Raw genomic sequence first — 15,000 nt, 5'->3', positions numbered from 1 at the left:
TTCGATTCAACTGAGTGATTCCGGCCTCCAGTTTTACACAAACTCATGATGATGTCTGACATAGTTTGCTAGTGACGTGTGTTTTTGTGCATGAGGTGGTGATCTACCTGATCTAAATTTAGATCCAAAAATAGGTCAAGACCAGCCTGGTCCTAGTACAAAATTAATTCGTAAATAAATCGCAGTTCTTGACTCTTTGGGTGCAAGTCAATGAAACTAGGTAGTTCTTCTAACGGATAGCTGCCTGAGGTATGACTAAAAGCCCCAGGGGCTCCGTGCACCTGGATTTGACAAGTTCAGTACCTTTAAACTGTTCCATCCCTCTCTCTTTCTTTCTCTCTCTCTCTCTCTCTCTCTCTCTCTCTCTCTGTTTCACTGCTGCGATCTCTCCAGCTTGAAATTCTTCATTACTTCACCACAATGTCTGTTGTTGGACTTCCAACCGCAGTAAAAGCCATGCTAGAGGCCCTGCTTGCCGAAAATCAGCTAACTTCCTGGAAAGTTGCCTCTGGAGGAAGCAAGACAGTCGTTGTTTTTCGAATGACCAGTAGCAGCACAGCCGCCATTACCGCTCACTCAACCAGTTACCAACAGTTTCGTCGCAAGCCCCAAAGCCAGTTACGACGTGATGCGATGAGGGCCGAAGCCTACACACGATCCAAACAACAGGAACAACAACAGGAACAACAGGCAAGTCCCCCTTTTCGCCCAACCCCCCTATTTTCCCCCACGCCAGAAAAGGAAAGTGTAGGCAAGAAATATGACAGATGTAACACACAGTATGAGCAAGCAAGCATTTTATCGCTGTCACCATTGCACCACTATGGCAATTCAGCACGAGGAAACCGTGAATTAGATATCGCCGAGCGGGCGACTGACTTTGAAACTGGGTCACTGGCTGACATGCATGCGTGCTATGTAAACAAAAACACTGACTTGGTGGAAGAAAGTGCAGTGGATTCAGAGATGAGTGAGGGGAAGGGGAAGGCGTTGCGGAAGGGGGACTCGGGTACAGAAGAGGAACGTGTTATTGAGAACAGTGCAGAACAGGCTGGCTTTTTCCTAGATGATATATCTACGAACAAGTAGGTGCAGTGACAAATACGAAGAAGCAGAGAAGGCTGAGGGACATCCGCCGTAACCAGTCCTTACACCACGCGGTGCTCGACAAGCGTTTTGAATAGAACGTGCTTGTATGCGAATCGGACGACATCGTGCTAAGATACGACATAAGAGAAAGGAAAGTGACTGATTGGTACATCAAAATGGAAAAAGCAGAGGTTACAGAACTGGAAGACTTGTCAACGCGCTGTCTGAAGAGGTCGAAACCTCTGATCAAAGACGACTTCGCAGAAGACAGAAGGCAGGCGACCAGAGACCTGAATGTTTTGGCGGCAGTCGTGAGACTGTACCTGGGCTGATCTTCGACCTGCATTGTTAACAGCTGTTAAGAGATGAGCGGTAATAACGAACAAAGACCCCTGTGTGACGGACATGCACCTCCCTACACCTGTGTGCACAGACTGACTCGCTATCGGACTTCCAGCAGCGAGAATCTTTTCGCGATCGTGCATGTTTCGGTATCCAGAAAGCTCTGTACGTCGACATCCCAACCCCACAACACCCTTTCGCTAAAAACCATTGTTTCCGCGAATAAAACATTCTGATTCTGATTCTCTCTCTCTCTCTCTCTCTCTCTCTCTCTCTCTCCGGGAGCTCTCTCTCTCTCTCCCTCTCTCTCTCTCTCTCTCTCTCTCTCTCTCTCTCTCTCTCTCTCTCTCTCTCTCTCTCTCTCTCTCTCTCTCTCCCTCTCTCTCTCAGTGCCTGAGGGCAAGCAAACGGATCTACTCAGAAAATAAAATATATTCACTATAATAAGCATATGCTCAGGTAACACAAGGGTACTGTGAGCGGACGAGCTTGAAGCGGGATTTGATACAGATTGCCAGAGAACAGCATGACTGTCCTAGCCGTTAGACAATACTAAACATTGAGTCACAAGGTTTAAACTGGACAAGGACGACATGTAGAATAACACAAATTGTACGTAGACGGAAAAAAGAAAGATGAGCACACACACAGAAACACGCTCAGACAGACAGACAGAGGTGCGAATGTGCGCATGCGTCCTGATTTCCTGCTTCTTCCTGAATCTGTACTTCAATTACATTGTAGTGTTCCACGGACTTTATTTTAATCCACCTGGCGTAATAATCTGTGATGACTATGACTAGAGAGCACTTGCTTTGCAGTGCACAAATCAGCTCCTGGTGACCAAGGTCTAGCAGGGAATTATACCTATCCCAATAGCTCATGTTCGTGTACAGCTTTCTTCTGATGAGAGGTGTTGCTATCACGATTGTCTTCTTGGTTGTGCTGGGATTGTCTGTTTAGTATTTCCACGGCATTATTTTGTTTTCATCCTGGTTGGTTTTGTGCAGTTTGTGGAGGATGTTTCGTGTGGCTGGTGGGCACAACAATCTGTCGTGGAAGGTAACCAAAGGGTCTGTCATAGATAACTCACCATTTGCCAGTTTGGTGGTGATTGAGGAAGGTTTGACCTGTTTTGGCCATCCACCTACTTTGCCGCTAACTCAGGATCATTGTCCTGTCACAACTCAAGGGGAATAAACGCGATCTCTGATGACCGGCCAAGATCAGATCACAACTTCGTGCGCCTGTGCTTCTGCTGCTCAGTGCATCTGCTGATCCTGGTGCTTTCCCGGGAACATTGCGTAATGTGGCATGAAAACGCAGTACACCCAAATGAGTCAAGTGCAACAACCTGTGTTGACAACTTGTAACATTGCATACTGTGGCATCGACCCGTATTATACCTATAAGCATGCGCTGACATCTTTGTGGTACGTCATTCAGATGTTGTGTTCAGATCAGTGGTACGAGGGGCTTGATGTTCGTTCAAATGAGTCAAGTCAAACAAGATATTTTGACATCTTGCCACATGAAAAGCTTTTCTGGACTGATCAATGTACATGGGCTAAATGTAATTTGAAAACAACAACCCTTGTTGTCGTTCTGAAGCAGGACGGCTCTCAGACCTTAACTAGACACGTGTGCATGACAATAGAAGGTTGCTCGACTCTGTAGAATGAATAGAGGTTATAGGTTACGGATCTGCTTCTTCACTTGATCAAATGCATCTTGTTGCACATGGGAGTCTCCATTGCAATTAAACGGTGTGTTTTGTTCTCTAGAATATATGTGAGAGTTGTTGTTGACAGGTTACTTATGACAGCTAGGACCTAAACTGTAATCACACCAAGCATGTCTCAGTCTCGTGACTTCCTTTGATAGTTCTGAGTTCATGATGGCTGTCACCTTGTCAGGATCCGGTATGACACCATCTGCGTGGATTGTGTGCCCCAAACAATGTGACTTAATTTGTTACTTCATGAACTGATATTTCTCTCTGTTCAGTTTAAAGCCAGATTTCATGATTTCTAGAGGACCTGTGTTCTTTGTCCGCCGAGTAATGAATCAGAACGTCATCCATGATCTCATCAAAGCCTTCTAGTCCACTCAGCGTCTCTGTCGTCTTCCTCTGAAACTCCTGTGGTCCAACACTGAGATCCATGTGCTCTCTCAAACCGAAAACGGTTGTAACGTCCAAAGGAAATGATGAAGGTTGTCACAATGCAAGCTCTCGTTTTATATATACGCCTATATATAGAGGTTCCTGTCAGAATCCCAAAGAGAAGCACAGTGTGGAAAAGACTGTGTATCTCGCTAGCTTTAATGCAATATTGTCGTCGTTCTAAACATTTGGCGTAAATCGATTCTTGGCAATTTTGATGTTGTTGTGCTTTAGACTAAGTAAATCATGAGAAATATTCTCATAAATACGAAGGACAGTACATGATTTAACATTATTTTATCTTTATATCCATATCCGGTACAAATAAAAAGATTATCTCTATATTTGAAATAATCAGTTTTGGCTTTCTGCTGAAAAGCTGTTTACAATGAGTTGTGCCAACATTCTGTGACGACTTCGGTATTGTGTATGGTTGGTAACATCAAGTGGAGACTTTTTGCGCTCAAAATAAGTCTGAGGAAATCCACACTGATACAGTTGTTGTTCATTCTACTACACCAATCTGTAGCAATGGTCACCTACCCCATGATGCCGTCTTTCTCAATACCAGTCAGTTGTTTATTCCATTTGTCTTTGATTGGGACGGGAACGCATCTTGCTGTCGCCATACTGTAAAGTTCAACATTTTCCTCATCGTTATCTTGCACTAGATCGGTCTTCAGCAGGCCAGTGGGACCAAAGGCAAAGATCTTCCCACTGACTCGTGTCTACAAACCCCAGTCTTTGCACCACAATACCTCCGCTTTACGCGTAGATCTCGCTTCGGGATATATAGGTCATGTTGAGGCTGGCACACATAATTTGAAGCTTGAAGAGGTCCCTATCACCCTCTTTAGTATATATTCCCTTTTCTGGAGAAATGATGAATTTAATAAGCGATGGAGAAAGTGTTGGTTGGTGTTGAATTTAATTGCTGTCATCTTTCATCATTATCGTTATGACTGTGCCAGTGTCAAACTTGGAGGATGTCATATGAGAGTCTTCTCAAATGTTCAGGTGAATAGGCCAGGGCCTGAAGTCGGCATCAGTGATGTGCGTGTTTGTAGAGGAAAGCCAAAATGTTTCAGATTATCATTCATGGTATACATGAGAGTGGTTGCTTTGAGCACCGTGGTTCACGTGACCGTCATGCCCCTTACCCCAACAAACCCGGTCTGTGTGTCCGCTCACCTGCAGCGTTGATCTGCATGATCTTACCCGTAATACCGGCAACCTGAATTGTCTTTTGTTACATGTGGACTGTAACTGCATTGCATCACCCTCCGAGCCGTGACGTTGTAAATTGTATAAATACTGCACTGATGTTGTCACAGCAGACATCACTTCTGTATTGGGACTGTTCCTGTATTTGTTGTTGTCATAGTCAAGTAATCGCGATGTCTTCTCCAGGGGCTAGGGAAATATCATCCCTCAGCTCTCACTTGTTTTCACCTGTTACTCACCTGGTCATTCGCATCGGCATGATGGCAGTACACAACTGAACAAGTAAAGTTCTTACAAACACTTTAACTTTTACATCATGTTTCTGGACTCCGGCCCTTAACTCACATGTGTGCGTAATTAGTGTGTGTGTGTGTGTGTGTGTGTGTGTGTGTGTGTGTGTGTGTGTGTGTGTGTGTGTGTAAGTGTGTGTGTGTGTGTGCGTGCGTGTGCGTGCGCATCCATGTGTGAGTGCATGTATGTGTGTGTTTGTGTGCGTGCGTGTGTGTATGTGTGTGTGTGTGTGTGTGTTTATGTGTGTGTGCGTGTTTGTTTTTGTGCATATGTTTACGTCTGTGAGTGTGTGTGTGTGTGTGTGTGTGTGTGTGTGTGTGTGTGCGTGTATATGTGTGCGTTTGTGTGCATGTGCATGGGTGTGTGTGTACATGCACGCGTGTGTGTGTGCATGTGAGTGTGTGTGTTTGTGTGTGTGTGTTTGAGTGTGTGTGTGTTTGTGTGTATGTGGGTGTGTGCGCATATGTTTGCGTCTGTGAGTGTGTGTGTACTGTGTGTGCGTTTGTGTGCATGTGCATGCGTGTGTGTGTGTGTGTACATGTGTGCGCGCGCGCGCGCGTGTGTGTGTGTGTGTGTGTGTGTGTGTGTGTGTGTGTGTGTGTGTGTGTGTCAAAAACTGTTTGTTTATTTATGTTTCTTCTAGAGCAGCAGGAGAAGGAAAAGGATGGAATTTATAGTGGCAGTCTTTCATAATGGGGTTCGAACAGTTACTGGGAGGAACAATAACAACCCACTTACGCATTTTAATGCGTTATCTGCCCCTTTTTAGATACGTTACCAATAGCTCCATATATATGTTGGCGTGTCGATAGCCAAAAGACGCACGCGTGTGGTTTGGGTTTAAATAAAACGAATGTTGCGCTGAACCGTATCATTGAGAACCGCGGTGTCCCTCCACATAGTTCACCGTTTTGATAGCATCGACATGTTCTCGTATTTAATTACACTTTCAAGTGAGAAGCAGACCACATGTAGCGGATATGGACAAGTTGTTTTCCCTCATTCAGCAAACTTCCCATTAAACTAATGTGAAATGCAGAAACATACCTGTCATTTAGAGACCCAAGAATCTCGTCTGCTATGACGTAGAGCTCCCCATCAGAAGCTAGTGCTGCCAGCTTGTTGGCCTTAAAGTAAGGGAGATCTTGCACAGCATGACGGTGCACAGTGCCAAAGCCAGACGCCGGATTTGAACCAAGGACACACTGCAGCTGTCGTTCAATCAGAAAGGACACAGCGTCGCTTTCGCGTGTCACGCTGACCACGTGAACATCGTGACCTTGGTGAAGCCACTGAATGGCCTTGAGGACAAGGACGATTGTCTTTCCGGTACCTGGTGGTCCTCTAAGATGAACACAGCGCAGCGTGTTGTCACTGAGGAGGTCGACCTGGTCTGGGTAGAGAGCCAGCAAGGAGTGGATGAGACCGGTTTCTGCCACAGCCTCGCCCTCTGTTCTCAGGACTTTGCGTGCTGGTGTGTATTTCCCTGGTTTGGCCATTGCTTTGCGTGGGGCTGTCACTGTGGGGACCTCTACCGTTGTGGCGGGACCGCACAATCTAAACCAAGAACACTAATAGTTAAAATCATAATTAACGTCAAACATTGACTATTAAACGCTGATGAAAAAAACTTCAAATCATGCGAGTGGAAATGTTTGTTGCATATGTTGGGATGAATAGGCAAGTAGAAGTTAGTTTGATGGCAAATAGTTTACTAATGAATATTTGGTCTGAGAATCCAGTGCCTATGGAGAGAAAACTGATGGAAGCTGACGTGAACTTTTGTCAGAGAACTGAGAAATGTGCTTCGTTTTGGACTATACCAACTTCCAGGACGCTCGTGTTTTGCTTCTAGGACATGCGTTGTGAACAGCGGTTCCAATGATTCTGAATGAAGTGTGTAGTACCGGCCTGTGTTTTCTTCTTCTGCATGACGAGAGGCAGTGTGTTTTTGAGCATGAGTTGATTCATAACGATTTGATTCAATAGCAAAATGTTTAAAACGTTCATTCTCTTTGTGCAGTACCAGTTGCTCGAGTCCTGCGCGTTGTCACCATTCCGTGTGCTTGTGTATGTGTGTGTGTGTGTGTGTGTGTGTGTGTGTGTGTGTGTGTGTGTGTGTGTGTGTGTGTGTGTGTGTGTGTGTGTGTGTGTGTGTGTGTGTGTGTGTGTGTATGAGTGAGTAGATATGTGTGTTTGAGTGCCTGCATGTATAAACCCTCGTGAATGGAAAAGCTGTGGTGGGGTGGTAAGACGTCGGCCTCTTAATTGGAAGGTCGAGGGTTCGAATCCCGGCCGCGGCCGCCTGGTGGGTTAAGTGTGGAGATTTTTCCGATCTCCCAGGTCAACTTATGTGCAGACCTGCTTGTGGCTTATCCTCCTTCGTGTGTACACGCAAGCACAAGACCAAGATCCTGTAATCCATGTCAGAGTTCGGTGGGTTATAGAAACACGAAAATACCCAGCATGCTTCCTCCGAAAGCGGCGTATGGCTGCCTAAATGGCGGGGTAAAAAACGGTCATACACGTAAAATTCCACTCGTGCGAAAATACGAGTGTACGTGGGAGTTTCAGCCCACGAACGCAGCAGAAGAAGAAGAAGAAGAAGAAGAAGAAGAAGAAGAAGAAGAAGAAGAAGAAGAAGAAGAAGAGCTAAAATCTAGCCACTAAATCAGCAAGCACACAATTTCTTGAAAGACAAACAAAGACAGAGAGTTAAGGTGGCAGTTCTACCTAAACATTGACCAAACATCGGGTGTTTTCCTTTTCAAATTACGATGGGGTGTTTACATGCACAAGTAACAACAATTTTACCTGCAGCAATTTGTTTTTGCCGAAACATAACCGTTTTCGAGATATTTAGCTTGAACTACTCGAGACATTACTTTCAATTAGTCACTATCTCGTGGTTTCAACAAAGTGAAATGCTCTACTATCTGTGACACTGATTTAATGCAGAACAATGCCAACCAGCACCACCAGCTTTCAAGAAGTCACTTGCTAGTAGCGTTTCTGCGTCCTCAGCCACTGCAACCACGACTCTTGGTGTTCATAATATAATATTGTGTGTGGTTGTAGGTTATCCTGTATTACTCTGCAAGAAGTGACACTATGTTAAAGATATCTACAGTGTGTTATACTTGCTTTCCGAAAGAGAGGCCATGTAGTACCATCAACTGTGCCACCACCCAGCCCCTCCTAACTGTTATCCCCCAGACCTCTTCCCACGGTCTGGTATCATCAGTTAAAATAAGAGTACATTGTGCACCCTAGATTTCGGCCAGCACAGCAAATTATGCTAATGAGTTTCACTCTGTGCTAAGCTCTGTTACTGTATGCTGCTTATATCTTATGCTCTATACTTTAATGAATAAACTTAGTGATAGACATTCGTCTGTCTGATGTTATACTGATGTGGCTGAGAGTGTGACCCTATATAATAGCCTCTGAATATAAACACCAAACACCATATTATTTCACCGCCTTTGCCTGTAAAATAATAACCGCTCCCTCGGCAGTGAAGGACTGCTCTCCGCCATCTTGTCTAAGTTGTCACTTCCCGCAGAGTCTTTTGATGTGTCTGTCACCTTCTTTTGCCTCACTGGTGTCGTTTGACAAATTTGATGTCAAATTAGGGGTAGAAAAGTTAGCGACAATCGCACATTTTACATGGATATCTTCTGAACTATTCAAGATAGACTGTTCAAATTTGGCACACGTTTTGTTTACAGCATGTGCAGGATGCTGAACCTCCCCAAAAGACTGTAATGTTGACTAAATCCAGTGTTGGGCAAGTTGAAGTGGTTGAAATAAAGAAAACGCTTTTTTTTTTACGGAAATGGGCATGTAGATAACATGATGATATTTTCACTTGCATAATTAGGTTCAGGATCCTAATAAACTCATTAACTAAATATCTGTGCAGTCTCAAAGCTCTTTGCCTAATATATAAAACTACAAGGGCGACACAGAGTTCACAATACGTTCACAGTATCTGCCAAAATGAATTTTTACGTTTATTCATGTAACCCAGTTCAGTATTAAAGGCACAGTAAGCCTCCCGTAAACCATCACAGAGCTCCCCGAGCGTCTACATATAGTACAAGCATACTTCCATTTGAACGCTCACCGAACGGGAACATCCTGGCTGCTTTCTGTCGAGCGTGAGAATTTTTCAAAGAATTTATTTTCGTGGACTTGGCCTCAACAGCAATGGCGCCTCGTTTTGGTGCTGGACGGCTGTTATGAATACCGGAATTCACGCCCGGACAGTAAGCCTCCCCTAAACCATCACAGATACTGTCAGGCCTTTACACACAGTACAAACACCCTTCCATTTGAACGCTCACCAAACGGGAACATCCTAGGTGCCCTACGTAAAGAGCGAGCAATTTTTAAAGAATTAATTTTGCAGATTGTCTCGAACACTTTTTGGACCCATCCTGAACTCAGGTCAAACATGAGTTACTTCCCTTCGGGTCTCATTCTATCGATGTAAACTGGCGATAGCCGTGAATCGATGATTATCAAAATGTTTTTGGACCGTGGTGCGTTTTTGCGCTAGACCTAACTTTTAAAATCTAAATAATAAATTGACAGCTTGTTACAAAAACATTCTTTAATCATAAAAGAATTCTTTTTTCATCAAGACAAGATCAGTACAATTCGAAGTTGTGAAAGTTTGAAAAAAGAAAAGCCCGGAAGCAGGGTCACGCAAGGGTCGTAGCAGACGACGCCGGTTTATCAGTGCATATCGCCGTTCCTCTCAACAGTCAAAAGCCATCGCTAGAGTTCTTGTGAACCACAGCCGTTTGTTTCGTGCATAAAAACGTGCTATTGTAAATAGTCGCATTCAAATAACTAACTGACGACTACATTGTGAAAAAGGGAAACTGGATCACACGGGTTCACGATGGCTCAGGGGTAAGATAAACCACGCAAAAATAAATTCTTTGAAAATTGTTCGCTCTTTACGGAGAGCACCTAGGATGTTCTCAATCGGTGAGTGTTTTTTTTTTTTTTTTTTTTTTTTTTTTTTTCTTTTTAAACCTCAGTTGCATGCAATCGGTGAGTGTTTAAATGAAAGGGTGTTTGTACTGTGTGTAAAAGCCTGACCGTATCTGTGATGGTTTACGGGAGGCTTACTGTGCCTTTAAACCAATGGATTTCTATTAATACCTGCTGAATAAATGGGGTTCTAGCTATCTTTCCTCAAAATTGTGTCAAAATCCACCAGCATTTAGTCCATATATCGCCGTAATGATATTGGTACCCGTTGTCAGGTAGATTAACTGCCACCTTAATGAGTGAGAGAAACTTAGAGACAGACAGATAGACAAACAGGCCGAGACAAAAGGTAACAGAGAGACAGACAAACTGAAATGTTTCCTACCTAACCTACTTGATCAAACAATGCAATGTTCTGTATGCAACACTTGTTTTGTTTTACAAATCTATAACTGCGTTTTTGGGAGTGAAATTAATCAGAGGCAATGCGTGTACTTGTTTCTAAGACCCCCCCCCCCCCTCCGCCTACCTTCCTCGCTCCAGTGTGTAGTGCGTGCAAAATGACTCACCTTGCTAGAAGCTTGTCGTAGACTGTGTCTGACATCTGTGGGTCTGGTCCGGCCCCCTGTGACGTCATGTTCTTCCACCAGGAAGACAACAGGGGGAAGGTCGGGCTGACAGACGTCTGGCTGGATGACGTGGATTGGTTGGTATCACCTGGGCTGTCGCCTTGGTTACACAAGGACTCGAGATCTGCATTGGTCGGTATCTGGTCCGCGCACAGACATCGGCTGATGGCCTCTGGTATGTTGTTTGCGTCAAGACAGGTACATAAATCCTGTTGAAAAAGATTATTTTATGTTTTTAAAATTACTATTTGACACTATCAATTTAACGTCTGGTTCAACATAATCACTACATGTACTTTTAAAATAAAAGTAGTTTAAAATGTGTTTGAAAACAAAAACGCAAGTTTCTTCAATTAATTCTATCACACTTTATTCTGTTCAGGTTAATAGTTGTACCAAGTGAACGTTAAGCGATTCCTATTAAGTCAACGTCTTGTATGTTGTAGTTTTTGTGTGGTTTTTTTGCTGTCTTTAATTTGCTTTTTCATTGTAACAAAATAACATTATAATTAGAAGTAGTCGACGGGAAATCGTCCACTTTAATTACTCGATAACGATGCAACCCTTTCATAAATTTGATGTTTAATACACCAATCAAAACCTTTGAAATAGATTGAAATGAATAAAATACAAGAATGTCGCGTTCAGAAAATAAGGAAAAGTTGAAAATTAAGAAAAATAAACATATTCTTGCCAACTAAGAAACTGAAGCCCGTGACCGTTTAATCTGTGTAGGTGGTCGAGCGTCTACCGATTGAACAAACACGGCTGACACTTCTCCGGGGTTAAACATAGAAGTTATAACTTCGAATATTACACGTGAGTTCTTGAGCATGTTTTGATTCGTAGGTTTCAGAGTTTCTCCTTTCGTATTTTGTGTACTGTACGTTCTGTCGATATCACTGTTCGAGGTAAGTCAAGTTGATAACTAACCCTATGCCCCCGTTCACTTCGCATCCGTTTGGAAAGAAAGTAGCCTTACAATCTTGTGTGACAGACATAATGTAGTGGTCCGGCTCCGACATGCATTGACCAATCATGCACCCGAGGGCGATGATGACATTGCATGAAAGGACTTCCCTGCGCACAATACCAAACGGTTTTGGAGATTTTGACAACAGATTTCGGGAAGACGACGCTCTATGGTCGGTTTATTGGATAAAGGGAAGCAAGAGGTTAAAGACGAGAGTTGACAGAGCCAATAAAGGGCAATAGGAACTTGTAGATCATATACCTGTGATTGTAACTATTTGTATCTTGTTCGTGCTTACCAAAACGTTAATATCACGGAATGTCACACGCTTTCCTACTAAAGCAAACGTGTGCAAGATTGTATGTTACACGCTTTGGGGCATGGCAAGAACGAATTCAAACTCGAAATCGTCCCTCCAAAAGCCCAACAATGCATACACGACTTTCATTTCTCCTGTTGTTATCGTTTCTTCTCTTTACAAATTCTTCACCGCTGAGAATACTGAAAACGGCATCCCAGACGACAGTACTGTTTCCATACGCGAATTTAGCTGCCATTGGAAAGTGGCTCGCTCACGAGGCCTGTTGGTCTGAATCTAGAAGGACAGAGTTCTGAACAGACATGACAAAGATCCCGAAAAGAACAAACATTTCGCGCATGCAGACACAGAAAGACGTCATAAGGAATGCGAGGCTAACAGCCTGACGGCTTCCTTAGACAATCAACGTAATCTCGTGTGAAAGAAAACTCTGTCACACGACCAAGTCTGAATAGCAGGTAATGTATTGGGATACATTTCCATGATAACAAGACAATAAGAAAACAAGTCGCGTAAGGCGAAATAACAACATTTAGTCAGTCAAGCTGTCGAACTCACAGAATGAAACTGAACGCACTGCTTTTTTCACCAAGACCACATACTCGTAGTTTCGTCAGTCCACCACTCGGGGCAAAGGCAGTGAAATCGACAAGCCATGCAGAATAGTGCAGTAGTGGTCGCGCTGAGCAGGATAACACGCTTTTCTGTATGTCTATTTTTTTTAGCTTACTGAGTTTGTTTTTAATCCAAACATATCATATCTATATGTTTTTGGAATCAGGGACCGACAAGGAATAAGATGAAATTGTTTTTAAATCGATTTCGGAAAATTAATTTTAATCATAATTTTCATATTTTTAATTTTCAGAGCTTGTTTAAATTTTGTAATTGAAATATAATATATGTATATGTTTTTGGAATCAGAAAATGACGAAGAATAAGATGAAATTATTTTTGGATCGTTTAATAAAAAAATAATTTTAATTACAAGTTTCCGATTTTTAATGACCAAACTCATTTATTAGTTTTTAAGCCACTAAGCTGAAATGCAACATCAAAGTCCGGCCTTTTTCGAAGATTGCTTGGCCAAACTTTTCAATCCATTTGATTGAAAAATGAGGGTGTGACAGTGCCCCCTCAACTTTTACAAAAAGCCGGATATGACGTCATCAAAGGTATTTATCGAAAAAAATCCAAAATAATCCGGGGATATCATTCCCAGGAACTCTCATGTCAAATTTCATAAAGATCGGTCCAGTAGTTTAGTCTGAATCGCTCTACACACACACACACGCACAGACACACACAGACACACACAGACACACACACACACACACACACACACACACACACACACACAAACACACACATACACACACACACACACACACACACACACACATCACGACCCTCGTCTCGATTCCCCCTCTATGTTAAAACATTTAGTCAAAACTTGAATAAATGTAAAAAAAGATAACTTGATAAAAGAAGAGATACAACATGCAATGGTATTAACGCATATTTGCAGCATCAAAATCTCTTCCATTAACAGGCCACCATTCAAATCATGTTAGATCTGTTGACCAACTATTGGAACAAAGAAGACACTGACCTGCTGTAGCTGAGGGGCGGTGCTGAGTGCCTGCATCAGTTCAGCGGAAGTGACGTTGGGCAGGACGAGGGTCTTGGTGACCTGGACAGGACCCATGTCTGACATAAGATGATTCAGCACAGTCTTGGCTTTGTTAAGCTGCTTCACCGCCTTCTGTACTTTGCCCACCACCGCCTTGTTGAGATCGGGGGTGTTCCTCCTGTCTGCTCCCACGGCCTTGACCTCGCACACCATCAGGCCGTAGTGGCGGTGGATGATCAGCACGTCAAAGTCCCCGTCGTGGTGCTGCTGTTGCTGCATCGTGACAGGTCGCGGCAGGTTGGCACAAGCTGCTGCATTATTTGCTGCATTGATAGGGTCAGTGTTGTTGTCCAAGTATTTGCGGAAGTCAAGTTGAGAAATGACCATCATAACTTCGTGATGTTCCTTGGACAGAACTCGCAGACATCTCAGTAGGCGTTCAGCCGCATCATCGTCCAAGACGTCAGTTTCGATAAAACGCAGTAGTGGTGCAGGATCACTGTGTGGCAGAGTGAAGACACTGCCGGCCACAGGGAAGATTGGGTGAGTCTGGGCCAACGGAGGAGGATAGAGCGGCACTTGTTCAAGCTTTGGCTTTTTAGGTGGTGGCTCAGGAACAAGAACAGGCAGGTGGCCAAGATGGTCTATGACAGCGATGCGATGTTGCGTCTTACGGAAAAACAGGTGCGGAAGAAAGTACGTTTTCTTATGACGGTCAGGATACCATTCGTTCACGCACTGAAGCCAAAAGCCCAGAGATGCTTGGATATGATTCTGAAGAGGTGCTAGTGAACACCCTGCTGTTGTCTGTTGATACAGAAAACAATCACGATGTTAAGCTATATCCTTCAGGGAATCAGTAAATAGGTACATCAAAAATTGAAGAAGGCACAACAATTTTAAATCAATTAGCAAACGGGAATACTAGCTGAAAATGCACAGGCCCATTTTCCCTGGAATCAAATGAAGAACAGATAGGAAACATGTATACCTTAAAGTCGTATGTGCATACTCAGGCTCACACATTTCAACAAGCAACATTTAAATGTAATTTAGAACCAGCCATATAAGTATTGTAATTCTGAATTCAGCTCCAGTCATAATTCTTTTGGCCGTCATAATTTGAGCATTCGTTTGACATCTGTAGGATTTGTTTTATTAGACATGAACGACCAAGGAAACAGTCGCAGAGGGGTTAGCAATGTGGCAGCAAACCAAAGTTTTATGATGAGAAAAAAGTGGGTATTTTTTGTGACTATTCAATTCTAAAATGGTTACACCTAACCCAGAACGTGAGGTCTCACGGTAGTTGATGTATCCTGTTGAACA

At 43.4% G+C, this 15,000-nt stretch overlaps 1 protein-coding gene across 3 annotated transcripts in view; it reads right to left on the bottom strand.

Annotated features, from left to right (window-relative positions):
- Positions 1–15,000, bottom strand: part of LOC138979753 (uncharacterized) — a 27,208-nt gene that overhangs the window by 8,001 nt on the left and 4,207 nt on the right. For all 3 annotated transcript variants that reach the window (XM_070352490.1, XM_070352492.1, XM_070352491.1), the window contains 3 exons: positions 13,651–14,478; positions 10,687–10,955; positions 6,158–6,667 (listed from right to left, as the gene is read on the bottom strand). In XM_070352490.1, the coding sequence (XP_070208591.1) occupies positions 6,158–6,667; positions 10,687–10,955; positions 13,651–14,478 (1,607 nt within the window). The remainder of the gene's footprint in view (positions 1–6,157; positions 6,668–10,686; positions 10,956–13,650; positions 14,479–15,000) is intronic.

Source organism: Littorina saxatilis, linkage group LG11 (genome assembly GCF_037325665.1).
Source record: "Littorina saxatilis isolate snail1 linkage group LG11, US_GU_Lsax_2.0, whole genome shotgun sequence".
Taxonomy (NCBI): Eukaryota; Metazoa; Mollusca; class Gastropoda; order Littorinimorpha; family Littorinidae; genus Littorina; species Littorina saxatilis.
Note: the sequence above shows the minus strand (reverse complement) of the source record. Positions and strands in the feature narration are given on the sequence as shown.